At 40.2% G+C, this 26,985-nt stretch overlaps 1 protein-coding gene across 1 annotated transcript in view; it reads right to left on the reverse strand.

The window, feature by feature from the left end:
* The window catches only part of pdhx (pyruvate dehydrogenase complex component X), a 28,310-nt gene extending 1,411 nt beyond the window's left edge, over nucleotides 1-26,899 (reverse strand). Inside the window, exons 1-10 of the mRNA XM_080504500.1 lie at nucleotides 26,753-26,899; nucleotides 21,997-22,080; nucleotides 19,879-19,979; nucleotides 14,279-14,487; nucleotides 13,782-13,880; nucleotides 9,078-9,243; nucleotides 8,366-8,513; nucleotides 6,156-6,214; nucleotides 4,720-4,878; nucleotides 346-410 (exon numbers count right to left, since the gene is read on the reverse strand). Of these exons, the coding sequence (XP_080360626.1) occupies nucleotides 346-410; nucleotides 4,720-4,878; nucleotides 6,156-6,214; nucleotides 8,366-8,513; nucleotides 9,078-9,243; nucleotides 13,782-13,880; nucleotides 14,279-14,487; nucleotides 19,879-19,979; nucleotides 21,997-22,080; nucleotides 26,753-26,888 (1,226 nt within the window). The 5' untranslated portion in view covers nucleotides 26,889-26,899. The remainder of the gene's footprint in view (nucleotides 1-345; nucleotides 411-4,719; nucleotides 4,879-6,155; nucleotides 6,215-8,365; nucleotides 8,514-9,077; nucleotides 9,244-13,781; nucleotides 13,881-14,278; nucleotides 14,488-19,878; nucleotides 19,980-21,996; nucleotides 22,081-26,752) is intronic.
* Nucleotides 26,900-26,985: the final 86 nt, after the last annotated feature.

A 26,985-nucleotide genomic window follows, 5' to 3' on the forward strand; every position in this document is an offset into this window, starting at 1 on the left:
CCCATTTATGTCTAAATGACACCATTAATTCTAATGAGTTAAAAAAGCCTCACTTCCACTTTTCTGCAATTGATGGCATAGTTACTGATGAGCTTTGTCTCCAAATGACCACGCTCTGTTCAGGCTCACATAAAATGTAGAACATGCATAATGTATTTCTTTTCTGTGAAACCGGATTGAAATATTAATAGTGAAAATGTATGACAACTATCGCATTATTGGGTGAGATCAAATGGTGAGACAGAATTAGAATTACAAAGAAAAAAAACCTCTTCTACATGGTTAGGGATAGTCCAAAGACTAAAGATATCACTCCACACATTTACGCAAGAGTCTTCTCTTTACCTGAAAGAGCCTCCCTGGTACTCTTCTGGCAGGAGCTTCCCATCTCGAGCTTTTTGGGCCAGAGCCTGTAAAAACACAAGAGCAGACTCTTACTTTGTGTAACAGAGAAGGGACACTGCGTGCAATTCAATGGTACACCATACATACACACACATAAACTACTATAAAAGAGACGATGATCTCATTACAATTGTTTTCAATGAGAAGCAATTAGAAACACAGAGGTTTTTTTTTTTTTTAAATGATGACAACATTTACATTTCATCCATCCAACTTCTAAACCTGCTGATTGAACTCCACTATGGATTTCGTTGTGCCTCCTTGCTGCCTCTTGGGCAGGTCGACATTGTAAATGAGAACTGAACCTCAATTGATCTACAAGGTAAACTAAAACATCCCCAGAAAAACAATGTGCACACAGGAAGAACATGCAAACTTCACACATAAAAGACCCGGCGAAGCAGCAAACATTGACATGAGAGAAACACAAACACGTCTATCTGAGACGAACTTCTGACACGTTTCATTTAAAAGTGAAAAGCAGTTATGTCAGTTATATACTAATTAAAGCTTATGGCAGAACGCTATAGGGAATCATTTTCAAATATGATTTTTAAGAAAAAAGATTCACATCTCGTAACCAGCACCGACATAAATGGAAGCTAGCGGACCGTGCATTGCTACAGATGAAGGAAGGGGATTGACAACACCCAGAACAGAAGATCGGACATCTGGCAGCAAATTACTGAACAAATTACAGCAGGCAGGTCGTGTGAATGCTTGTCCTTCTACAGCATGAATGAGACTGACAAGGCTTTGGAAAACCACAATGCAACTGTCGGACTGGAACTGAGGAAATGTGATCATGGTGTTATTTGTGGTGTCTGCACTTTGCCAACTAAGGTTTTGATGAGAATGATTGTTGAGAGCCAATACAAGTACAGTCTGAAAAGAAATCTACTATGAGTGGATAGGTTCTACAATATCCTCCAGCTCCTACTACACTTGTTCTGACTCTCACTGTGGGAAAGCCTGAAAGAGCTAAATGTCCATCACTGCATCATGGAAAATGAACTGTATTTTTATGAAAATGTAGTTAAAGGTTAATGCAGGGCCAGCACTGACAAAGTCCACACTGGAGTGGGCACATTTGAGATAAGAGCACTCTGACTCCCAAAGAGCCAGGAGCGAGCTCAAAGTGATTTTGATTTGAGACCAATAAATGCCGGCTAAATGTAGATTTAACTTGAAGTAGTAGAGTCACTCATGAATGGAGGTAGGACTGCAAAAACCCAGAGTGAAATGCGAACCGCGTTGTTACTTCTCATGCATTAGAAACATGTGAATGATATATAATTCTGACTTGGATTCATAAAGGCAATCAGATACTGTGTTATTTGTCTTCACAATATTCAAGTGTAGCAACAACAAAGCCCTTTTTCATTTGGCACAAAATTGATCCATAATGGGGAAAATCTGCCATCTAAAACTACTGAAAGCAAATACTGCACATAAAGAACCAGAGGAACTTCAGTTCTCTCCACAACCACATGCTTGGTTGTTGTTTTTCCTTTTTCTTCTTTTAAATGAAAAGAGGAAACAGCAGCCCAAAAAAAGAAAAAAAAAAGAAAAACTCTAACGGTTGGTTTTGTCATTATAATTTCTTCACCAAACGGGAAGTTGCTTTTTTTTAATAGCTTGTGCAAAACGGTCAGAAGAAACGGCACACTTGTGTTTATCGGTATCACTGCTGATGAGAGCAGGAGGAGAAATGAACAGGGGCGTCCCGTGTACTACGATTTGTCCACTATGAGATCTCATTTGGATGGCATTTTAATATTCAGCAGGACGACGACTACAAACGTGTGCCAAAAGCCACTGAAAAGCTTTTCAGGGCGAGGAGGTGGAACGTCCTCAAGTGGGGTTGAGTCCAACCACCTGATCTCTCCTTCTTCGCCGTATTCCTCTCCATAAAGGCCAAACTAAAGACTGAGCCATGCAGACACACAGCTGAAGTAAATGCAATGACTTATTATCATTATTTTATTGAGTATTGTGTGTGTCAATCAAATTACTTTTCAATCCGACGCGTCTCCCTTTAACTGCCACAACTGTGGTGGTTCCACAGCTTCAGGACCCTCAGGTGTCATGAAACATGGCTGTCTTTGCCGAGTTCTTTGGCTGAGTGTCTTTTTTGCACATTCAAGGTGCGAATCCTGAACCACAAACAGACACTTTCCTCTATCGATACCAGACCTGGGAAACTTCCAGTTGCTCTCATTCTGGAGGCTGCTGCTTGTGTAGGTTGGCGTGATGGGTATATCTGCTCGTGAGATCAGAGAGAATGCCCACAGCCTTTCTTCGAGACATTCATGGAGGACTCAATGAAACAAAAGGGTGGGAACCAAAGCCCTCGATCGGGGTGTTTCTACACAGTTTAATGGGGTCACATTCTGCCATATTTCATCTTGAATGGGCTGAATTAGTGAAATAGTGCCAGAATATCTTTTACAAACTCACCCTGACAGCATGGCGTTTGGGTCCCAGTGTTGTTTTGTGTCAGATACTCTTAATACATTTGCTTTAAAAACAAATCAATGTCTTCTTTGAAATGATTACACTTTGCTTGATAGTTTGTCCAGATTGGAGCCGGATTTGACACACGGGCCTTATGTTTAACACCCCTGACCTCCAAGGTCCCTGCAAGTCCTGCGCATGATTGAGTTTGTAAATCTTGTGGGAAACATGGGAATTTTCTAAGGAATTAATCAACAAATTACTGTATATGTCTAGTTGTGGGTCAGGTGGTTCAACAGTGTCGCCTGTGGTTCTGTCATCAGCGCCACCTGTTAAAGTGTCCTTGAGAAGACTTTGAACCTCTTTGCCGCTGGTGAGTTCAGTTTGTGCATGAATGAGGTGAAAACGTGCTCTACAATTGATCTCAATTTATCGCATGATGTGTTATTATGTGTGATTGAATGTGCACTGAATGCCTTAATATTTTCTTTACATATTACGCCGAAATCTGTGAAACCGCTCATTTCATGATCGGGCCAGACATGCAATTTGCTTATTTGATGTTCATGATATGGGGAATTATAGAGATTGGATGCAACATTATAATACATAGAACACCACATGTGGAGCTGATGCATGAAATGAAATAAGTACTTTGCTTTGACTTCACTATTAGTTAGAAAAGCAGCTAAAAGGCAGTGGGTTCATGAAACGAATTGCAAATTAGGAATGATATGCTGTATGTTTCATAACTGTATGAAAATGCAGCTGCAACCATTAACCTTTTCAGTGACTTGTTGGAGGAACTGATCGCCTCCCTTCACAGTGAAGCACTTAATGTCGTTACCAGTTGCAACATTCAGTACTGAAGCAGTTTGTCCAGACAGTCAACACAGATGCAATTACAGTACATATACGACAACTACTGATCACATGAATTTAAACCATTGCAGATTCGTCATAAATGCTAGAATCTGAGTAATACCATGTCGAAAACCTCATTATCCACCCATTCACTTCCTCTCATCCCAACCATCAACAGCTCTCACTGATGCCCACGGACAAACTGGGTGTATTCCACACAGAAACCACTGCACAGCCTCTCCTCCCTGCACATTTTAAATTGGTACCGTCGCCACTGTTTGTTTATTTTGACTTCAGCTCCTGTCACTGCAAATACTATGACAGCTACTCCAGCTACTGTTTCTGCAACTATTTCTGTTGCTAATAATCTAAGATAATGCTAATATGCTACATTTTTACTGTGTAACTATGGTTGCAAAACATTATGCTGCTCATCACCCTAACTTAAAAATGCATCTATTTAATGTATCTCTTATGAATGAGGTTTAATGAACATATTCATCTATTTAGACAATTGACCTCAGCTGTTGACTATCAGCAGGAGAAAGATTTCACCATTGTTCCCTTATCCTCCATGTGTGGCCAGTGAAAGATCAAACCAGCAACCCAACCAGCAAATGATCCTAAAGCTACAGCCATCTACAACTCAAGATATCTCGATGCATAATCGGGGGAAAAAAGCACTTTAAATAAAATAATATTTATCTAAATGGCATGCACACCTCTACAAATGCTGCGTGGCTGCAGTTAGGGCTCAATTACTATATTTACTCCCATGTGCAAATTACCAGAAAACTCCGTGTCTCCACCTATAATGATACACTGAACACCCTCACAGATTTAAGATACAACCTACCAAGTAGCGAAGCAATCCAAACAAAACTGTCCTTGAAGAAGCCTTAAGGAGACTCTCACCCGATGATTTAGTCTGTACACATCGTCCTTTATCACTTTTTAGGGGCTTATATCTCCTCTTTTTGCTGTGATCTTTACCTTAGCATTCGAGGAGATCTCCTGCACGCCCTTGTTTGCAGCATCTTTGATGATGGGTGTAATGAGCCCTTTCTCAGTTGCCACAGCAATGGAGATATGGATTGAATCCAGCGCTTGCGGTCCCTCACCAGACCAAGTTACATTCACTTCTGGCATTTCCTTGGGGAGAAAAAAAAAAATGAAGGAAAAATACAATAAAATAAAAAAAAATTTAATACACAAAATTAATTTTAAACATAATAATGTGATACAACCAAGAACAAGTCACTTTGCAGCAAGTGTAGGAAACAATTATTAGGTTTAAAACGTTAAATTGGATTGGAAGTGAAAATACTTATTGAAATATGTAAAGATATTGATACCTGATCCGGAAAACATATTTACAACATTTAACAATATAACATTTCCACAGAAGATCTATGCTGAATTGCTGGGGTTTCAACAACACAAGAGAAAGATAAATGGATAATGAATGGACTCTTTCTGATGTTCTTGCATCAACCTCAGGAAAGTACAGTGGCCACTGGGGCACTGAGGCCAGAGTGTAACAGCGAGTGACTTATCTTTGTTTTAAAAATGCAACCAAAAACAGGTGTTTTTGCAACACATGGCATCTGGGCTCTATCAGAGCATTTCAGTGGCTTGCTACTTTGTACCCGCATTAAGTGGGAAATGCACATGTATGTTCCACATTCCTCACATTTACAGAACCACGTGTACCAAACAGCCAGGTTTCTTGGTTTAGTCTTCAATTATCAGTGTTTCATGCATATTGTCTGTGTGTGCACCAATGATATTAATTACATGCAAATGTTCGCGGCAGAGAAATATTCAATGTAGCAAACAATATTTTCACATGTGTGAAATTTATTATGCAATAGGAAATAATGTTCTTATCAGATGCAGTTGTGACACATTCTTGTCTGGAATAACTAAATTACGAGAGGACACCATGCATTTCTAACCCCAAACACCTTCCACACATTCCTCTAAGTGAACAGCAGCACAGTGTCTTTCTCCACGGCAATGACTGGGATGGAAAATGTTTTAAACACATTTTGAGATGAGCATCCATCATATTTTAAGGCCTTGCAGCTCAAGGACATCACTGTCAGTATGATATCTAAGACAGTATGGCATGCAGGACATCTGTCGAGATAACATAAAAAATACATATTGAATCCGACACCTGCAGGCAAATCAAAAATTCTATAAATAATAGTACTGCAGATGGTTTGAGAAAAAAATGAACAATAGTGTACGTACACACACACACACACACACACACACACACACACACACACACACACACACACACACACACACACACACACACACACACACACACCAGTGACAATTTCCATTCAGAGCATTCAACCTCTATTACAAGTAATTACAATGTGCAATATGCATTAAGGTCGTGGAACAATACTTACTTTAAGCGTAACAGCAGCTGCTTTGATGACAAAATCATTAACAGACACTTTGATCTGTTCTGTAAAGGTAAAAAAAAAAGAAAACAGGAATCCACATGAGTATGTTGTGCCTCTCACTTCACAATTATGCAAAGACATATTTAGATAACCACACAAAAGGGAAAAAAAGTGTTGTTGATTCAATGACCGTCAAAAGATATATGGGGAAACAAATACCAGCCATTCGATATCCCCAAACCCCCATACTGCACATATCCTGTGCAAGACAAATCCTTACCAATAATGAGTGCTACTAAGGGAATGATGGCATAACATTATAACCAGTAACATGTGAAGTCAATTGCACAAGCGTCTTTTAACAGTTCTGGTGAACTGGTGTTCAGCAAAAAAAAAAAAAAAAAAAAAAAAAAAAAAACCAGAACTACATCCATCTATCTTCGATACGTCTTTATCCAAGAGCCCGGACTCACACTGGAGTAATCTTGCATAACAACAGCGTTTACGTTACGAGGACTAGTATAGATATGGTGTGACGACGCCAAGTTTGGTCTCTTTTGGTTACAAGAGGGGCCCTGCACAATACTCGGCAGGTGGGTCCTGATGTTGAAGTATACATGCAATACAAGTGGGGCAACAATATGGTGTAGGGTTAGCGCGTATGGAGATGAGCAGATCTAGCCACCCTCGAAGAGGCACAGTTACTGCCGTTTATTCCAGTGATACGAGTGAGGCGGTGCGGGCTTCGACGAGCAGCACTGCCAACTTGAACTAAAGTCCAATAGTGCAGTACCAGACAGTTATGAATGCTGCGAGCGGGATGATTAACGAGCTAACCGTGAAATCACACTGCTCCTGAACAATGAGAGTCCACAAAAACAACCGGACAGAGAATCCCTCAGAACACACACAACCTCTCTAATAGGTCTGGAATGGGCGTCCCGTTTCCACCGGCACAGAGTCCGGACTGGGCGAGATTTACTGTTTGTTTGAGGACGGCAATAAATACAGATCATTTCTGTGATATTATGTTCAAGTAAACGTTTAAAAGTACAGAAAAAGTACAAGGAAGTCTTTTAATAGGAAAATGGGGAGAAAAAAATCCAACTTATCTAATCATAACACATTTTGCCAAAATGTGGTGAAGCTATTCCTACTTCCTTCTCATATTCCATTAGTTTCACTCAATCTCCTGTGTTATTACCAATGTGAATAGCCTGAACCATTTTCCTTTGATACAGTAGCCTCACACAGACTGAATATACCAAAGAATCCTTTTTTAAAGCATTTTGAACCAGAGGAAAATGTTTTCTCAGAAATCAAAACCCTTCAGTCTCGCAAGAGTTCTTATGTTCTTATGTTATCTAATGTTTTTACATGAGAGTGAGCAATTTCAAGCCAAGACAGCCTTATATATTGTGAAAGTAGAATGATACATTTGAGATGTGGCTGATAAATACACAAGACAAGCTATATCTCATATAATCACACCATGGTGTGACTCTGCCTTGTGGAACCTGTAGGTCTGACTAGTTGTTAACATGTCACTTAAACACAATTTATGACTTATAAGAAGTGTCAACTTTCACCTTTAAGCAGCAGTTATAAAAACAATACCGACTAAAAAATATTAGATGCCTTCAAAGACAGAGTAGAGAAAAAGAAAAGAAAAAGATCCCTCATGTGAGCAGGTATCTGGTTTCAGGCATAGAGTGAAACTTGGCACAGTTCTCAAGTCTTAGCTGATTCTGCTCCTTTAAGAGTCAGTCTGGGATTACCCCAGACTAACACTATGATGTTCGGAAGAGGGAATCTGTGGAGGCTCCATCATCTGCTCCAAGCAGCTGATGGTAAAACTTGATGGATAAGATGAAGTGCCCAAAACATTTCCAAAAGTCCTAAACACAAACATCTGCCTCACTGTGTTGACAGACAAGAGCCATGGGATGGAGATGAAGTAGGTTGATTTTGACCTGATAAACATGACTATCATTACAGAGCACATGTATTTTTTTTTTTTTTTTTTTAATGCATGAGCAGTCATGTGAAAACCCTGAAATCTGCATCTTCACGGAAAATTTGCCCTTCACATCTTTCTGTCAAACACTCACTGAAGGACATGACGCTCACATGTGCATAAAGAGAATTGTGCTCATGTTTGCACACTCACTCCGTGCCATGTATTTTCTTTTCTTTTCTTTTTTTCGTTTTACCTTTGGCCAGGTGTTTGCGGAGTTGCATGACAGCAGCCATGTCGCAGTCAATGGAGGCGTACGCATGCGGGATCGTGGTCTTTGACAGGGTTAGTCTCTGAGCGATCACACGCCGTATATTTGAGGCGGGCAGTTCTGTGAAGGTTCCCTACAGAGGACAGAAGGGAAATGAATGATGGAATGAGAGAGGAGGGAAAGGCATTATGAGAGAGGCAACAAGGAAAGACAAGTGTGCTGTCGCGACATGTCCCATTTGCTCATAAACAGAAAGAGTCAACCGTGCAAAGACTGGCAACAAGATTGTGACAAAGACCCATTAAAAATATGAAAAAAGAGCATTTCATTGATGATTAAATAGAAATCTGTTCAAATCAAAAAAAAATTAAATAAACATGCCGTTTGTGTTGCTTCCCTGTTTTGACCAAAAAAAAAAAAGTTTATCAGCTTTAAGACTGACAAATCAATCCAATGAGATGAGAATGATACAATTTACAAGCTGAACGATTGTCTGAGGAAATCCGTGACTAAACACATGACCCCAAATTGAAAACACTGAGTGTTTTGTGTGTGTGTGTGTGTGTGTGTGTGTGTGTGTGTGTGTGTGTGTGTGTGTGTGTGTGTGTGTGTGTGTGTGTGTGTGTGTGTGTGTGTGTGTGTGTGTGTGTGTGTGTGTGTGTGTGTGTGTGTGACGTAAAGAAGTGTGAGTGCTCACTGGTGTTCCTGGTTTCCCTGGAACAGAGAGAGGAGGTATGTTGGGTCTGCTGCCTGGGGGTGGCGGGGCAGCTGCTGGGGTAGGAGCAGGACTCGGGGCAGCCGGGGCAACCGAAGCTGGCGTTGCTTTTGGAACAGGAGACCCCTTCAAAAGATTCAGCGCGTCTCTGTTCAGAGTGAAAGCAAATAAAGACATACAGTTGTAGAGCATTATAATGACGATCAAACAATCACTCACAAATTAATTATAGTTCTAAAAAGGTCCTGATACTTCTGAACCATTATTACAGGGACACGCCCACATATGTCAACAAGAAACTGAGTGAAGGACTGAGTCAACACAAATATTCACAATGCTGTCTCATGATCAAGTATTTGCTAAGTAATTACAAAAACAAGGTTTCCCAGCTTTCTGAAACATTCCGACCAGTACTTGTCGTGCCAGTTATATTTGGGTTCATCTTTGTTGAACTGAACTTGTACACTGGATAATTCCCCAACCGGAGCCAGTTAAAAAGGCAAACTAATTCATGTCTCTAGCAGACGTATTCTTTTCACTGCTGTTTTCTTTATTTATAGAATGACGGCCTGATTTTAACTACAAAAACAACAGCAAGACGCAAAGTTTTCTTTATTTCTTTATTCCGCTTTGTCCAATACAAATTAAAATTTTAACTGTGTCGCAACACTTTCATGTCGAATGACAGCAGAATAAATGTATTATTCTCCCAGATGCTCCCACAGGACTCAGAAGTACTTCTCTGTTAGTTTTACTGGCTTTTTGTTTGCGTCAGCAGGCACAGAGAAAGGTAACTTTCGGTTATCTGTGGGTGGATGGGTGTCATGAGAATCGTATGGTAAGCTGCAAACAAAACAGGGCAGGGGGGGGATCAGGTGTCAGCTGCAGCAAGGGACATGCTTATTCAAAACCGTGGCTTAATTATACTTCATACCGGCATTGTGAGCCATAGGCATCTATTCCTACCTCTACAATGAGACAAACGAGTGTTTCTGATAACCTACGTACAGCTGCAGACTTGAAACAATCCTCCTTATTAGAGACTGCCTTGCTGGACATGCTGGGGAAAATTTCTCTGTAATTGGCTCCATTTTCAAAAGGGATGTAGGGAAAGTGATGAGAGGAGTTGGAAGTGCAGACCACTATGCTCAGCACTGATGGGGGGAAAGAGAATGATAAAGAATGACAGTGTACTAAATAGTCTGCCCTGTGTATTTAAAAAATTTTTTTTTTACTCATTAATTTTGGTCTTGGCAGCAGAAGCGCTGGGAGGGACAGGTATCAGGTGTGCCTGCCTGCAGCCCTCTCGTTCCGGTTCAGTGCACTGGGGTCCACCTACCCACACGTAGCCGAGCTTTTGTCTGGACCAGCTGCCACTGACCTTATCATGCTGCCAGAAACCGTCTGGGCCTTACAGCTATGTTCTCCTTGTCCTTCTGTGAGCTGTGCTTTTTCTTTTCTTTTTTTTTTTTTTTAATTCCCTCCAGCACACAAGTTCCTCCTTTTCTCTCACCGATACGTGTATTTGTTTGCAGAGGAACTGGGGCAACCTGGAAATTCCCCAGCTAACCTGAGAGGAATACGATGAGCGGTTATTGATTGCAGAACAACATCGGGTCTGAAGCCAAAATGCAAACGCAAACAGAAATGTTAAAAAAAAAAAAGTTTCTGTTGTGACAAAGATATGAAGGAATACCAAACAACCAGCAGGGAGCACTTTAAGATGACACCCCAGATTGCTTTTGTGCATCTGTCAGCCATGTGGTTTTCACACCAACCATTTACAACCTCGCTGACAGGCAAGGCAAAGGAGCTTGGGAAAGACTGGCACGAGGTGACTGGAATATTAAAAAGGGAACTGGGCAACACTCCCATGCACACTAAAGGAGAAGAAGACCCGACTGTTCACGGGGATATTTTGTCTTCTGCTGCCACCTAGGACAGTCCAGCAGAAGGAAAATACGTTCATGGATCAACCTGGCAAAAGACAACACAATGCATGAACGATTCTAAGTTCAGAGGCCATTTGAAACAACAGAAATTATTACAATGGGACACATCAAGATGATTAAATAGTTTGCATGCTAATCACTAATATTGAGTGAAGACTCCCCATTAGGAATGAAGAAGAGCTTTAAATAGCAAGCTAATTCTGGAAAGAAAACAAAGCAAAACTGAACTGAAGGAGCTGCCTGATTTTAAACAAATGACAACAATATAGAACCGAAAACATAGGCTGACTTTCTTATCACTTCTACAATACATGAGAAGAAACATCAGTATACTGTGTAACCATCTTAAACTGATCTCTTTCTTACGGATTAATATTAGGTTGCTGTTTATTGTTTTGAACATAATAGTTTTGATGTAATCTTTAAAACATAATGGTTAATAATGAACATACTGTCATATATCTGTAATCAATAACATGACAATGTTACATATACTCACAATGCACAAGAAACGCTTCTCTATATGAATGACAGTGTTTTATCACGATTGTAATATGATTTAAATGGACCATTGTCCTAAAACCATACATTTCAATAAGGAATAAGCCAACTATGGCTTAAATATTGAAATTAGTCATTAACATTATGGACAGGATACACAGAAATACACCCATGCCCCATTTTGATTATGTAACACGTAATGATCTCATCTCAGTGTTGCGTGACCCGTTATTCATGCCCGATATAGAGGGGGCCTTACTGAACAGAGGGTGGATGGGAGGAGTTCCTTCCACTGGTTTCAGGCTTATCTGATGTGCTGCAGGACACAGCCAAGAGAAAGTGGGCCTGTTATGCCCCCTAATGAAGCTCCAAAGCCTGCGTGAAACTCTTTGTTTCACAAGCAAAAGAAAATATTTTCATGAAGCATATGCAAAGATCTGATTAGGTAGATTACGAATTTAGGTTTTGAGAGTTCAGTCAGTGAAATTAAATTAAACAATACAAAAGTCAAAATATCAAAAGACATAAGGAAACTAAACGAAAACAATTGAAAATTAAATTAAATCACAATCCCACCAGTCCATTTTGTGGTCAAGCAAAGGACATCATCATTTAGTAATTACTCATATTGGCAACCCAGAAAATAAATGGATAAATCTGTTTTCTCATAAAATCTTGATATTAATAAACCAAGAAACTATACGTTTAAATCCTGAGTTACAAAATGCCTTAACAATAAACCTCTGTATCACAGATTTTTCTGACCAGCACAATTTCCAAACCAGCAAATCTTTCAGTTCATGGAAGTCTTCTTGCAAGCAGACTGCATTTATGTCTTCCTCCCCACTTTTCTTTCAGCAGCACCAGCCATTTCTTTCTGGAGCTAATTAGCCAGCCTAAGTGTCAGGAATTGAATTAGCTGGCAAACCATTCATGCAAATGTGGAGTCCAACACTGGGTTTAAGTGACAGTATCTGAGCAGACCTGCCAAATTGTGGGAATATAATTAAAACAGCAATGTTAATTAAACAATTTCAACATCAAAACCAGAAAAGAACATTGGCACCAATGAGCCATACAAAATGTTAAAATTCATGAACCTAGATGATTATGAGCATGTTTATTCTAAAAAGAAAGAAATGCTGAACCACATCCTCCATAACTGTCAAGGAACGTTCATAAACTGTTTTTAAACTTGCCATTTCCTTTTGCATTAAACTGGTGAATCAGTGGGTATATGAGGGATGCTTGTAGTAGTAAATTTAAATGAGCCTGATTAAGAGAGGTGATTTTAAATACCGAAATGATGATCAGTGATGTGATGAATCCATTAAAGCCACAACAGGAATCCTTTCGGAGTCACTTTTTGCACAGCGCTTGGTTTTAAAAACTTCATGGGTATTATTCTTACCTTCTCACACTATCTTGAAAGCACACAGCCTATGTTTCTATGGCCACCAGTGTGTCCTGGATACTGGGTTGCTATGGTGACAGAAGTTTCTTAATGAGATTTCCCAGCAGGGTGTTCGGTGGTGTAGCAAGAGCATTCAATCAGGTCTCCACTGATGGCAGGTAGTCATTGCTACCTGTGTGTGTGTGTGTGTGTGTGTGTGTGTGTGTGTGTGTGTGTGTGTGTGTGTGTGTGTGTGTGTGTGTGTGTGTGTGTGTGTGTGTGTGTGTGTGTGTGTGTGTGTGTGTGTGTGTGTGTGTGTGTGTGTGTGTGTGTGTGTGTGTGTGTGTGTGTGTGTGTGTGTGTCTCTTCTAGACTTTATCTTTTCACAGGGAGATCTCTAGTGGTGGTAGCTCCTGTGTTAAGATTGTCTGCTTCATCAACGAAAAACCAGGTAATAGTGACATCACTTCCTGTATAAACATACGAAGTACCCTCAGCCTTCTGGGGGGGGGGGGGGGGGGGGGGGGGTTGCTGGCCTATGCTAGTTTATGTCCCTCTGTGGTGGACCAGAGAGTAGTAGCATATCAGAAACAACATCAAACAACATCAAATCTGGATTAGATCAGAAGGAAATATATATATATATATTTTTTTTTTTTTAATCCTCTATAAGTCAGAGAAAATGGGAAAATTCCTTTATCGATTCTTGATCTGTTACTTTACTTTGAATGGTGAATCGTAAAGTGATAGTTCTAGCCTTAAAAACATGTGTTACAAGTCCTATGAATTAATATTGCACCTATCACATTATATGTCTCTAAGCTAAGTCACACTACTCACTCCTTAGTAATGAGTCCTCTTGGTCCAGTGGGTGTGGCCAGTTTGGGATCAATACCATGGGTGTCCAAAATGTGCCTGGCTGCTGGACTCAGACGTAACCTGAACGACAAAGAAATGTTAAAGTATTTAAGTAGAAAACGTATTTCTTTATAGTTTGAGTTGTGCCATTCTTAAATTGGAACGCATTCACCAAACAAAACTAGTACAAGTACAAAACTCAGACATTTTGACGATAATGTGAGATTTAAAAAAAATTAAAAATACCGTAAAGGTTTATCTATCTACCATCTTTGCTACTATCAAGATGTTGTTGCCAAAATGCAAATTTGAATTACCTCAGCATAACATGATTGCATAACAAATAGTTTTTGGGTTGCAGCTACTTTGCTTTGTCAACAAATATACAAAGTAAGCAGAAGCAGAATCTCACATATTTTGTAAGGTTAACACAGAGACTTGATGGCTCCAATCCAAGCCATAAGAATTAGGGCACTTACGGTCCTGACATGGCTGGTTGAGGTGGGGGCGGCGGAGAGGGAGCAGCAGGGGCCACGACTGAGGGAGCGGCTGAATGTGTCGCAGGTGGAGCTGCAGCTGGAGGCGCAGCATCTGGAGCAGGGATTTCAACCTGCTTCCAGTCCTGCCCTTCCTCCACCATGAGGGCAATCAAAGTTCCAAGGCGCACATTGCGACTGCCCTCCTCCATCTGTGGAGAGGATGAGAGAAGCATCATCATTGTGCAGAGAAACGTTTGCAAAACTGGTTTAATTATTGCACAATTGCAACTGAGATCACTGAAGTTAAAGGGGAAGAACTCTCGAGGTAGAACTCTGCAGCACTGAACAAAAACAGATCAAAGAAAAGTGATATTGAGGTTGAGTAATTAACTAGTCATGATTAAACAAATGGTGACTGCATTTTTATTGACATAATCATTTCAGTTTGTGACTGTCTCGAAATATCGGACAGTCCTGGAATAGGTTCCCGGAGTATGCGGGATGTCTTATTATACTGCTCAAAGCTGTCAACCATTGATTCACTATCTTGTTATGAAGTAATCCAAATCTACTGCAAAAAGCTTCTGCTACTCCTCCCCGAGCTCCACGACGTGTTGCTCCTCACATATTGATCAGTTTAAATGAAAGGCCTGGCACATCAGAGGGCTGGGCTGCAATTCATCACTTTTCAAAAGGTATCCCCGATCCCCTTCGTGAGCCGTCTCTTTAAAGCCGCAGCTCAATACGGCGAGAAGGAGAAGAGGCGGGGCAGCAGCGAACCGTGCTGTTGTATTAAACCACCCCACATCATCACCGATCAGTCCAAAGAGGATAATCTGCAATTCTAAGTTGACTAGCCAAGTCGGAAAACACTTCTCGATTAGGTGATGCAATTTTGAAGGGATAACTGTAAAACCACAGGAGTGGATGTATACTCCTCCCGCTACACTCTCCCTCCAGCCGCCTTACAAAATCAAAAGCAGCAGTCCAATAATCACATCCACCAAACTGGAAAGAACAGCTGAGTATATGAACACCTGCGCTCACTAGGAAATAGAGCTGAACTTCAATGTATTCTTTGCTGCTTCTGTCCAGGAGGAAGGTTGCAGTGATAAACACATCATGATGAATCTAGATCCAAATAATACCAGAGCTCCACAGCTGTGATGTAAATCCAATACACTAAAAATAACTATTTATATACAGTCTAAGCAATGCTTGTATATTGGTCAAAATACTTACTAGTAAGTAAACTACTAAGAAAACTTTTCGTTACAGTAATCCTACTTTTTTTTTTTTTTAGGAATAATGAAGTCAACAGCTCATTTAAAGCTCCCATATTTTGCAAAATTCCCTTTATAATGGTTTTCACAGTAATGTGTGTCTCCACAGCCTGTGTATGAGGCGCCAGAAGTAAAGAAAGTCTGTCAACTCCCTTGCTTGCTTGCTCCACCATTTAGTGAACGTGTGCTTCTACGCGCGATTCAGAGTTTCCCTCCATGACGTCAACTGGGGAGATGACCACTCCCTCTGGCAGTGGATACTCACTTTGACCCTCCCTCTGGTAGATGAGCTCTGCCTTTTAAAATGATAACAGTGTGCCATTTCTTTCCTCCTCGCAAACACTAACGGAAAACAAACGTGTGGACAGACAAAGTTCATGAATATTTAAAGGCACAAACATAGAAACAGCCAGTTTTCATTATAGCTCACTCAAGAGACTTTAGACTGGCTGAAATTGAGGACAAAGGCTGGGCTTGGGGCAATAGACTTTGGAAACAATGTTGTTGGACCTTAACAACTATGTGAATTTGTTAAAAAAAAAAGATTTATAAGATGAGACCTTTAAATTTTTTTTAATAAATCTCATTTAACCCTTTAACATTTTCTCAGGGGATGACTAAGTCATGTTGTTTATGCTTAGTATCTGTACAGCATTACTCAGATGGAATTAATGGATCAATGCAACTATGCAGGCCATTCTAAGAATCAGGAGATTCTAGTTATATTTATAAGTATTAAAAAAAACCTAAATGCGGTAATTAGAGACAACAAAACTGTTCAAAGCTTTTTAAGTATCTAAGTTTTATTGTCACAGATAGAGCGTCTCAAATCCATAACCTTGTACAGATACATCATACAAGCCATAACCACTATGGGCCGCTACATAAACAGATGGCTAGTACACAGAAGTAGTGTGGGGCTCAACACTGCCATCAAATGGCTAGAGAAAACATAAAGCCTCTAGGGAATGTAAACTACAGTTACACCTTTGTTTGGGCTTGTTGAAAATAAAACATTTCAACAAAGATGGATTGGCCTGTGTCCAAACAGCTCTCGCTGTCAGGAAATAAAAGGCTAGCAGCATATTTTATTTTTACTGTCACAGTGTCAAACATTTAATAATTAATGCCTTTACATGCCTATTCACAGATGAACTGTGAAAGAAAAGTCAGTGCAATCTACACAAACATGAACTTTTGGCGAGGAATAAAACTATAGAGTAAATATCAATACTAGAGAACCAACTTTCAAACAATAACATTTTCACTACAAATTGTTGATTTATGCACTGAAGAGATGGAGCCTTTTTTGTGCATAAACTAACATATGAATGATTGAAAGGTGTCACAGCTGAGGTCCTACCAAGGAGCAGGTTGTATCTGCACTGTGCAACCTTGTATGTCAACTTTCTGTTGACAATACGCTGCAGATTATTTTATATTTTACTGGTAGAAAGCCAAGTTTAACAAGACACAAATAAAGCGTTTGTCATCTTTTTTTTTACACTTTTAGGAGCTGTCTGTTATAATAATCAAAATTAAAACAAATGTTTAAACATTTTAAGCCAAAACATGTTCAAAGGAAATACTTTGAAGTAATTCTGAAGTCACAACAAATATGACTTTTCCACTAACAATTTTAATAACATAACAGGAACTATCCTTGAATCACTGTTTGGAATTGAGTTCCCTTTAAAGGGTTAATAATTCTTACAAACCTCACAGGGTTCTTTAGAGGGCTCTCTCGAGCCTGTCTGCAATTCTAATGATAGAAATTCAGACTACACCATCCACCAGGTTTAACCTACTTTTAACCAAGCTATTGTTAGACAGTAAAATACACCAGCAGAGAGGAAATATCATTCAGTTACAAAACAGATTAAGCTTGGCAGCTGTTAACAGGCATTTTACTGTGGTAGCGTGCTGGATCTTTTGGAGATTTTAATTTCTTAAAACATGATAACTTCAGCTTGATCAGCCAGTTGTTTGAAAGTTGCAAGTGCAGGACGAACAGCCACAGCACACAGAGCTCAGACCGCAATAACCTGATATTGCAGAGAAGGAACATGCTTGTTTGTAAAAGGAAGCTGGATTTATACAAGATATACACAAGAAAAGCAGGGATCTTGTTTAGAGAGTCAGGTTTGTCTGTGATCAATAGTGCACGGCAGTGACTGCTCAAACAAGATTGCAGCCACATCCTCAGTCTGCCTGCCAGTCCAAAGTCATTTCACATAAATAAAATCACAAAGACTCACACAACTGAAGAAGGAGCTTGGGACTCTAGAGGGCTTTGTTGGCTTTACAACCATATAAAGGCATTGCATTCAAAAAAATTGACCAACCACATTCAAGAGGGTTTATTCTGCTTTGTTGTATCTCTGTTTCATGCGTTTTACTCTCCAGTGATTATATTTTAAATTTTTCTTATGGTTTGTTGAAATCTATTGAATACCAAACAATTTTCTCACTCCAATTAATTCACTTTGGCTCTTTGCCAACAGCTTAAAAGTCATATAGGTCATATAAAAATCATTTTGGTGAGGAATTCTGGAGCAGACAGAAGACACTGGTCTCTGGGCAATTTCAACCTCAATGTTCCCCACAAGGTTAGAAAGTGATTTGTACTGAAGATTGATTTAGAAGACACATAGCTGGTGTTTAGTTCGTTGAATAGATTGCTTGGCTGACGGTGTGTGGAGATGGAAAGAGCAGGAGGGGATAAGTGGAAAACTGACAGGTAAGTGCTGCAGAATGTGCTGGACAACTTCATCAATTTCTGTGTCTCCATTTATCTTTTCTGCCGTTTGCTAATGCTCTCAATCACCACAACTAATTCACTTTCAACCGCTGTCTGATACCTACCAAATCCATACCAAGACCAGTTGCTCTCTCCATGCTTATTAGAATTCTTGTTTACATATACATGGACACAAGAGCCAAGAGCATCTGTGTACCGATAAAAGTGTCATTTCTTATGGCCTGTGATTGATCGTACATGGGCTATATTTTTTAAATTGAAACGCTTGGGTCAGGGTGGAGCAATGCAGCAAGAGCATAACGACATGCTGTAATCTGTGTTGATGTTTCCTGCACTCCCAACGCCTACCCTCCACGAGCAATATGAGCAGGCTCCATCCTCACTTCTCTCTCACCCTGAGAGGAGATGGTTGGAAATTGGTCAAGGGCCATAACTGCACTGGACCCCTATAAATATCCCCTGCGGGGCACAAGTCCCATGTCCACTGTGACCTGTCCAGGCATTCGGCCACAGGCAGGAAATTATAGTCGCCTCTAAATTTGAAACCGACTGGGTGTTTGGAGAGCCACAATTACACCACCGAGTGCTTAAGCACTCAGACTATGACAGAGGGGATGCCACATCTGCCACACCATGTGTGCAAATCTGTGAAATACTGCCAATGTCTGCTGTTTTTCCTATTAACTAGACACACACTCTGTGTTACACGCGGACAGAGAAAGAGCTAGGGGGCTTATCTAATGCAGACCATCTTTCTTTGCCAGCTAAAGCCCCTACCCCCAATTCCTGGATGGTTGCTATGGAAACTACCTCATCCCCAACAGTAGCCAAGAAAAGGAGGGAGTGAGAGCATGTGAAGGAAAAGGAGCGAAAGACATTAAAAATTACACATTCGCTTGCGTTGATATTGCTCCCAGTGTAGCTATGTGGTAGACCGTTCCCTCTTGATGATGTGAGGCAAATGTATGTGCTCTTGTGGTTTTTAATTCATTCACAGATGCAGAAGCTCCTGACAGGCATTTCACAGTTCTAAAAAAAAAAAAAATGACCAGCAATAAAGTAAACTAATAGTCAAACCATTAATCTCTGTTTAACCCCACTTTACATGCTGTAATTGGTCAAGAGTGGGCAAGAAAAGGCTAAACAAGATGGATAATTGTCATCCTGTTCAGGATGACAAGCATGTGGTGGAGTGCTGATGAACGACAACCCATCGCCTGGTCGTTGGCAGCCCATTAAAAATTCAAACAACAAACAGCACACAAGGGGATGGAAAACAGAAATATTTGTCAGTGAAGACACCCCATCAAAGCTTTGCTGTCATTGTATCGGGAAAGCAGATTTATCAAGCATAGCCAATTAGAACGGGTAATGAAGAAACCCTTAAAGTCTCACTAATGTTAACAGGATGATATTCCTCTGCAAATAGAATAAGGCTATAGAGTATAGCTAAGCTGAAAACTGCAATACAATTACACCAAAGTGGAACTGTCGTCTGTAAAAACAAATGTAGTTATATTACGCTTCTCTTAATTTGTGTGTTTGTGCTCACTCACCAATATCTTTGCCAGGACGCCATCATCATTGGATTCCATGGTAACCACAGCCTTATCCGTCTCAATCTCACAAAGGGCATCGCCTACTGCCACAGGCTCACCTGAGGAAAGACAAAACCCTTCTGAGAACTTTTACACCACTTTGGGCATTCAATTCCCAAGCAATTTTCTCATTGTCTGTGTCTTAGAAACGAATCTGATCGTAATCACCAGTGGCAATGCAGAGACTTAGAACAAATTAGTAACCATGAATATGAAAGAGCTCCACTGAAAGGACAAAAAGGCTGCACAGGAAAAATATCTGCCCTGGCTTTGGATCACATGCCAAATGAGGGGCTCTATCAATTTTTAATGGGAAATACTTTAAGATATGGAAATGTGGCACGTCTGACAGAAAGCAAGATCTTTTTCCAATCCTGAGACTCCCAGCAGGTTTCCAGCAGTCCACTTCATAAAAGCCCTGGAATATATTATCATGTGATTAAGAAGATAACAATTAGACGTTGCTAGTTCAGTTTTTCTATCGGCATTTACCCCCATGGACAGCTCGTAAAACAACTACAAAACGTCCTTAAAGTGAGAGATACATTAAATTAAACGGGTACTGATAGCATTTTGGAAAAGGAAAAAACACAAGAATAGCAAAACAATTATCAAAGAAAAGCTTTGGAATCAATAACAAATACTTGATAACACTCAGGCCTGCAGCATGTTTGGCCAATAGATTTAACATAGCTGGCAAAGATGAAGCAGATGATGATTTAATCCTCTTTATGGCACATGTCCAGGTGTTCAGATGTAAAAAAAAAAAAAAAAAAAAGGGTATGTGAGAAAAGGGGTCAAGGGTTATCCAGATCTGACATCGAGTCACATTTCTTGTGGCAGAAAAACCTTTTAGGGGCACATCAGCCGGACATGTAGCACAGATGAGGGGAATCAAGGACAGTGGGAGGACAAAAATAGAAACAATTGAGTTTGTATTGTTCGAAGTGAAAAGAAAAAAAAAATGTGGGTTAAGGGACAAGCAGTTATGGATAGGTGGGGGAGGTCTGAGAGAGAGAGAGAGAGTGAGAGAGAGCGTGAGAGAGAGAGAGATATATATAGAGAGAGAGGGTTGATGCTGGAAGCCACTGGGTGGAGGAGGAGATTGGATTCATATGAGGTTATAACACTGTGTGATCCCAGGGGTTAGGTGTGAGGTACAATATTAAAGATTAAACAGATGACCCCACCAGGCAGGCTCGTATATGTCAGCTATATCAAAATGCAATATACATGACAACAAATAAATACGATAAATACAGCTGTGCTTATGTGTATTGCATATCCTTAAACTCGGTGATTGTTTTAATTTGGGGCTGAAAAAACAAAGAAGGGACACTCTGTGTTAGTGTAATCATTTGAGAGAAATGCTTCACGCCCTTAATTTCTACTCTAAAACTTTGGATGAGAACAATCTACTTAACTGCATACATAATGTGTTCAGACAAAATTATTCCTCCAATACAAATAAGAAGCTTTACATATTTTACCGTCGGAGTAAACTCATGGTGTTGCGTAAATTCATTCTCTGCATGTTTTTTCTTGTCACTGTGAATTTGTTTGTCCTTTCTCACCAGCACACACATACACGCTGAAGTCACAGAGAGCACATGGCAACACATCGGCGCAGCCAATCAGGATTCAGCATGCGGCTCCTGATAAATGAACATGGAGCCGAGGCGTGGGGCGGAGCAGAGTTGCTAAGCAGTGACAAATAGTGACTGCTGTGAACCTTGAGACAATTAGCCACCAGAGACCCTCAGGTGCTTCACTTCTCAGACCTTTACCTGACATACCAAAGGGATGTCATTAAGTTAATGATTAGTGCTGCTGCTGCTGATAGATGATCGGGGGGGAAAAAAACCGTTGGTGAAGTGTTCATTTTGATGTGCAGATGCAGAGGCTGCATATATGCGGACTGTAAATGAGCAGTAAGGCACCCGAAGGAGGAAAATTACAAGTAAACCGAGCCGTTGGCTCCTATAGGTAAGACATAACAAAATCTATTTTAGCAGATGAAAATGTGGTATTGTAGCCTATCTGTGGGAGTAATATGTTATCATGTTCTTCATTTACCTTCCTTTACCAGCCATTTGACTATATTTCCCTCCTCCATGGTGGGGGAAAGAGCCGGCATTTGCACTTTGAGTGGGCTGACACCTGGAGGACACAAAGAGAACAACATATATATACTGTATATATCGCATGGAGACAGTAGCACGAGCAGTAACTAAGCGTAAAAGCAGAACATTTCCATAAAAATCCCATTCCGAAGCCAAGCCTTTCCACTTTCAGTGTGATATTTAGATGCCGATATACATCATGCACCACACACTGTATGTGCAGTGTTTGGCTGCAACAAGGCCTTGGGGCGGGGCAGCAGCATGATCAACTCACAGGAAGAAACAGAGTCACTGTGAAAGAGGGGGCTCGGACAGGCCACTTACGTAATCGTAATCCCAGCTGACACCACCACCAGGGGCGGTACAGGCACTCATATTGTTGCGGGGCGTGGAGCCACCATCAAAACCTCCCTGCCGTCACTTTGAAGGCCAGAGCTCATCTAGCTCATAGCATTGTGCTGGACACTACATCTCCAGATGGCCACAAAAAGCACAAATCCAAACCGTGGAGGCATTGTTTGTTTTTTTCTACACTAGCCTGCAGTCCTGCAGGAAAAAGAGCAGTCGGAGATAATGTACTGAAATGACACATCGCAGAGGGAAAATCCCTTTGCATAGTGCATTCTTCGTGATCAGTGAACTGCACATATGCTGCAGACATGTGCAATACTTTGTGTACAAATAGTATATGTAATATATTATATGAACTGTAGGCAGAATAAAGTGATAAAATAAAGCAGAGGATGAGGACGAGTGAATACGTGACTATGTACGGGTGCAATATGATCCACGATTCTTTTTCAGAAGCGGCCACAGCAGCTTCATCGGAACTAATATGATCGAGTTCTTAACATGTGATCCGACTTGTACACGTACAGAAAATAATAAACTGTGAACACAATGTTCACAGCAATTTCAAGCCATCGGCATATCTTTTTTTTCTAATCTTTCTGTGAAAATCACTTTCAATTATGACATACGAGCACATGTTCATGAACAGTTTTTCCTCATGATGGTTTGGGGCCAATGCAATTTCACGAGATACAATTTTTGTTGTTATTTTTTCCTGCTTGTTCCTATTTAAGAGACCAGGCATTTTTTTTCCTTTCTTCATATGAAATCAACTTGTACTAAAATGTGCACATATTCTGGAGCTCAACTTTATGCTGCTGCCATCTGCTGGACATTTGACAATGTCACAATATGTGCATATACTGTAGGTAAGAAGTTTTACCTTTATCAATTTGTGTTTGATTTGTCAATTTGTGTTTGATTTGTCTTTACAAGACGCTCGTCCAATGAAACCTCTGACTGTGGTCCTCTGTATAGCAACATTTATTTTAAATCCTGGTCCTCAACTATGCTGTTCAGATATTTTAGACCTACTCCTGCTACAATACAGCTCACACAGTGGGTCATTGTCAGCCCGTTGCAGAGCTTGATAAGGATGGGTGCAAACTGTCAAGCTCTGGATGATGGTCACACAGGGATAGACATTAAATATAGACTTTCATTGACACCAATAAATCATCTTTCGACTTGTTACATGATACAACTAGGTTTGTACAAATGTGACATTGCATCGAGCTATGTATTATAACATACAGTACCTAGAGGTGATCTTTATTGCACAGGCAAAGCGCTAAACCACACTAAACTTGTGGCTCAGTTGGTAGAGTGATTCTCTCTAAATCGCAAATTTGCAGCTTCGATTCCCCATCTTCCCCCTGTTGAAGTGTCCTTAGGCAAGACATGGACCCCAAATTGCTTTGTTTTTGGGGCACTGCTCAAGAGGTGGAAAAATGCTTAATAAGTGAGATCCATTTATTATGTGATCAAATTCGACACTTGTCTAAACTCATTGTCCTGCATTGCTCATTGTTATTGTTTGCAAGCCATTTTAAAATTCTGAGTAATCACAAGAATGTTCAAGTATAATAATTAAGGCTGTTGAGTGGATGGTTTTAGTCATCAGTGCATGTTTTGTAGTGTAAATCCCATGCCAGTGCCTTTTCCCCTTGTTGCACAGCTTAGAATAGAGCCATTAGTAGTACATTAAACTGCACAAATGTGTAATTGAACAGCAACACAAAAGTAATGAAAAGCCAATTTCGGTCCAACATTAATACATAAATGTAGTGTTCCATTTGCTCATGGTCTAATTATTGTTATTATTATTTTATCTATTCTTCTTATCTTTTTAATCGTATTGTATTATTTCCTTTGGGGAAATTCCTTTTGTAACAAATTGACCCATCGGTAGGCAGCCACACAGAGCAGCGTTCGGCGGTCCTGCATGTTTTTATGGGACCGTGGGAAGAAACCAGAATACCTGGAACAAACCCACGGGGAGAATATGCAAACTCCACACTGAAAGACCCCTGGTAGTATTTGAACCGACGACATTCTTGTTGTGAGGTATGTGCTAACCAATGTGCCTTTAGTTTTTCTTTTTACGTTCAGCACAACTGACACTTTCATGTTTTATCATTCTATGGTAAATACTGAATTCTTTAGTTTGCACAATAATTTGGCTCATAATGATTCTTAATTATTTGTAATTAGCTGTTTTCTTTCCAATAATGGCACTGCTTTTACTACTGCAGTTTCATAATGGTCTCATTTAATGAGAAAACTGTGAATACTCGAAGACCTCTTGATGGTATAAGAAGCACCAGATTTTCTCCACCAGGTACTTTCTGCAATGAACAGCTCATTCAGATATAAGTGATTTAAAAGTTAAAGAAAAGATAGTTCAGTGGACTGCAGTAACAAGGTCTGACTGACTTTCTTTTCTCATCACTTCTAGTCGACATTGATAGAAGACACCCTGGGGTCAAGGACAGCTACAGATAAATTATTCCTAAGAAATACATGTGCAATAAGACAGTTAAAGAAATGTTGCTGTTCTTACACCCTAATGCATTGTTAAAGGTATACAGGAGGATTTTCAGGAATTTTAGGAAAGAACCGCCCTCTCCACCGTTTGAAAAAAATGCGCATGCGCAACGCTGTACCTGCTCCCGAGACGGAACGCCTACTAAAACGCGTGCGAGAGACATGCACGAGCCCAGTTCTCCTCGTGCACGCTCTGTTTACAAGTCATAAGTCGGCATCGCTCACATAAGCTCACTTTACAAGAAGATTTGCACCAGAGGGGGTGAAACTGTGTAAAAATGTCCGAGAATAATGCGTCGGGTCGGCCACCGGCATGATGAGGACCGTGTGGAGTGAGCTGCGCGCAGGGACGGGCACGTACGACGGGCTTACGTCATAGATCACCAGAATGATTGACAATTGGGAGGACCAGTTATTTTGATGATCCACCCGGAAGAAGAAAATCCTCTACTATACCTTTAAGAGAGGATAGATGTTACATAACATAGAAAACAGATTAATGGACTTTGCTGAAAAGAAACAACAATCCAATAAACTAACTATGACAAGGACATCTCAATTATTGTTCTCTGTGCACCATGCAGGGCATCTTGTTGTAAACTAATTTAGACAAATAATAAAGGATTTGGTAAAGATTTGTCTAAACACTTGTGCAGATGTAATGTAGAAATACAACACTCAACTTCAGGCCATGATTTAAATGCATACTTCACTACAATACGTGTAATGGTCTGTGATAATAGTCTGCAATGTATCCATTGATTTATTTATCAGTTTTGTTAAACAACATCTCACGAGGTACCAAAAAAGTTAAGTTAATAACATTAAACTTCGCCTTATTACGATAGATAACAAACGTTCTGATATTTAAATACCAAACCTTGTTTGGACATTACTTGGTCTGATAGCGCTTTAAATAACTTGATCTGATTTCTTGAAACTTCAGACGGAGCGCTACCGCAAGTCCTTCATCCCCACTGCTGTTAAGACTGTACAACAAGACTGTAAAGTAACATGCAACAGTATGTGCAATAACCCCTGCATCTATGCCACTTTATCTGTGTCACTTTATCTACATCACTTTATCTACGTCACTAATTGACCACTTGTTAGGACTGAACCTGCACTGCCAACACTGGTATATTTTTTACTATAGTATGTTTATTCTACACTTTGCCCCCCCCCCCCCCCCCCCCCCACCCATCATAGTTTATTTTCCTTGTTTTTCATCTTACTGTATATTTTGCTCCCCTTAGAACTTATTATAGTCTGTGATTTTTATCTTATTTTTTAGTCCTATTTTATTTTATTTACTTATTATTACTCTTTACTGTAATTTTTTGGTCCTAGAGTACTTGATAGTCATTGTATATAAGATACCTCTATTCTTACCTAACTGTTTGCACATTTCTGGTCTTTCCTAATCATGACTGTCCTTAAGAGCAGAATGTAACAAGTAAATTTCTCCATTGTGAGATCAATAAAGGCTTGTCTTATCTTATCTGATCTTCTATTGTTAACTAACCAGCATTGTATGTGTTTGTTGTACTGTAAACACTGTGAGGTGCAGCAGTAATGGAGCTCCAGCTCTCTGAGACAAATCAGTGAAAGGTATCAGATACCCTAAGGTTCCCTGGCTTGTTAATGAGGTTTGACCTGGATATTACTTGTGTTCGTGATTTTAAATCGGAGCCAAATAAGACATTTCTCGGACAGTGATTAAATAAAAGGCGAATGACGATAGCGAATGTCAGCGGTTCGTTGCAAAGAAAGGACATCAGCCAGCGCCACGCCGGCCTGTCAATACTCACCGAGTATCCACGGCGACTGAAAGAAATGCCTGACATGCTCTTGACATGGGTGGGCTGCCAATAAACATTTGTTCAAACTGGACAACCTGAGCCCAAATAATATCCCCTGACGACCGAGAAGCAAGGAGGCCGCCATGTTGTCGTCCTCCGTCGATCGGACGCGTCTTCATGATTGCCTGACCATAAATCAAAAGAGACGGAAAATAAGGAATATGCTGTGTAAAATAAAATAT

This window comes from Blennius ocellaris (assembly GCF_963422515.1).
Source record: "Blennius ocellaris genome assembly, chromosome: 11".
Taxonomy (NCBI): Eukaryota; Metazoa; Chordata; class Actinopteri; order Blenniiformes; family Blenniidae; genus Blennius; species Blennius ocellaris.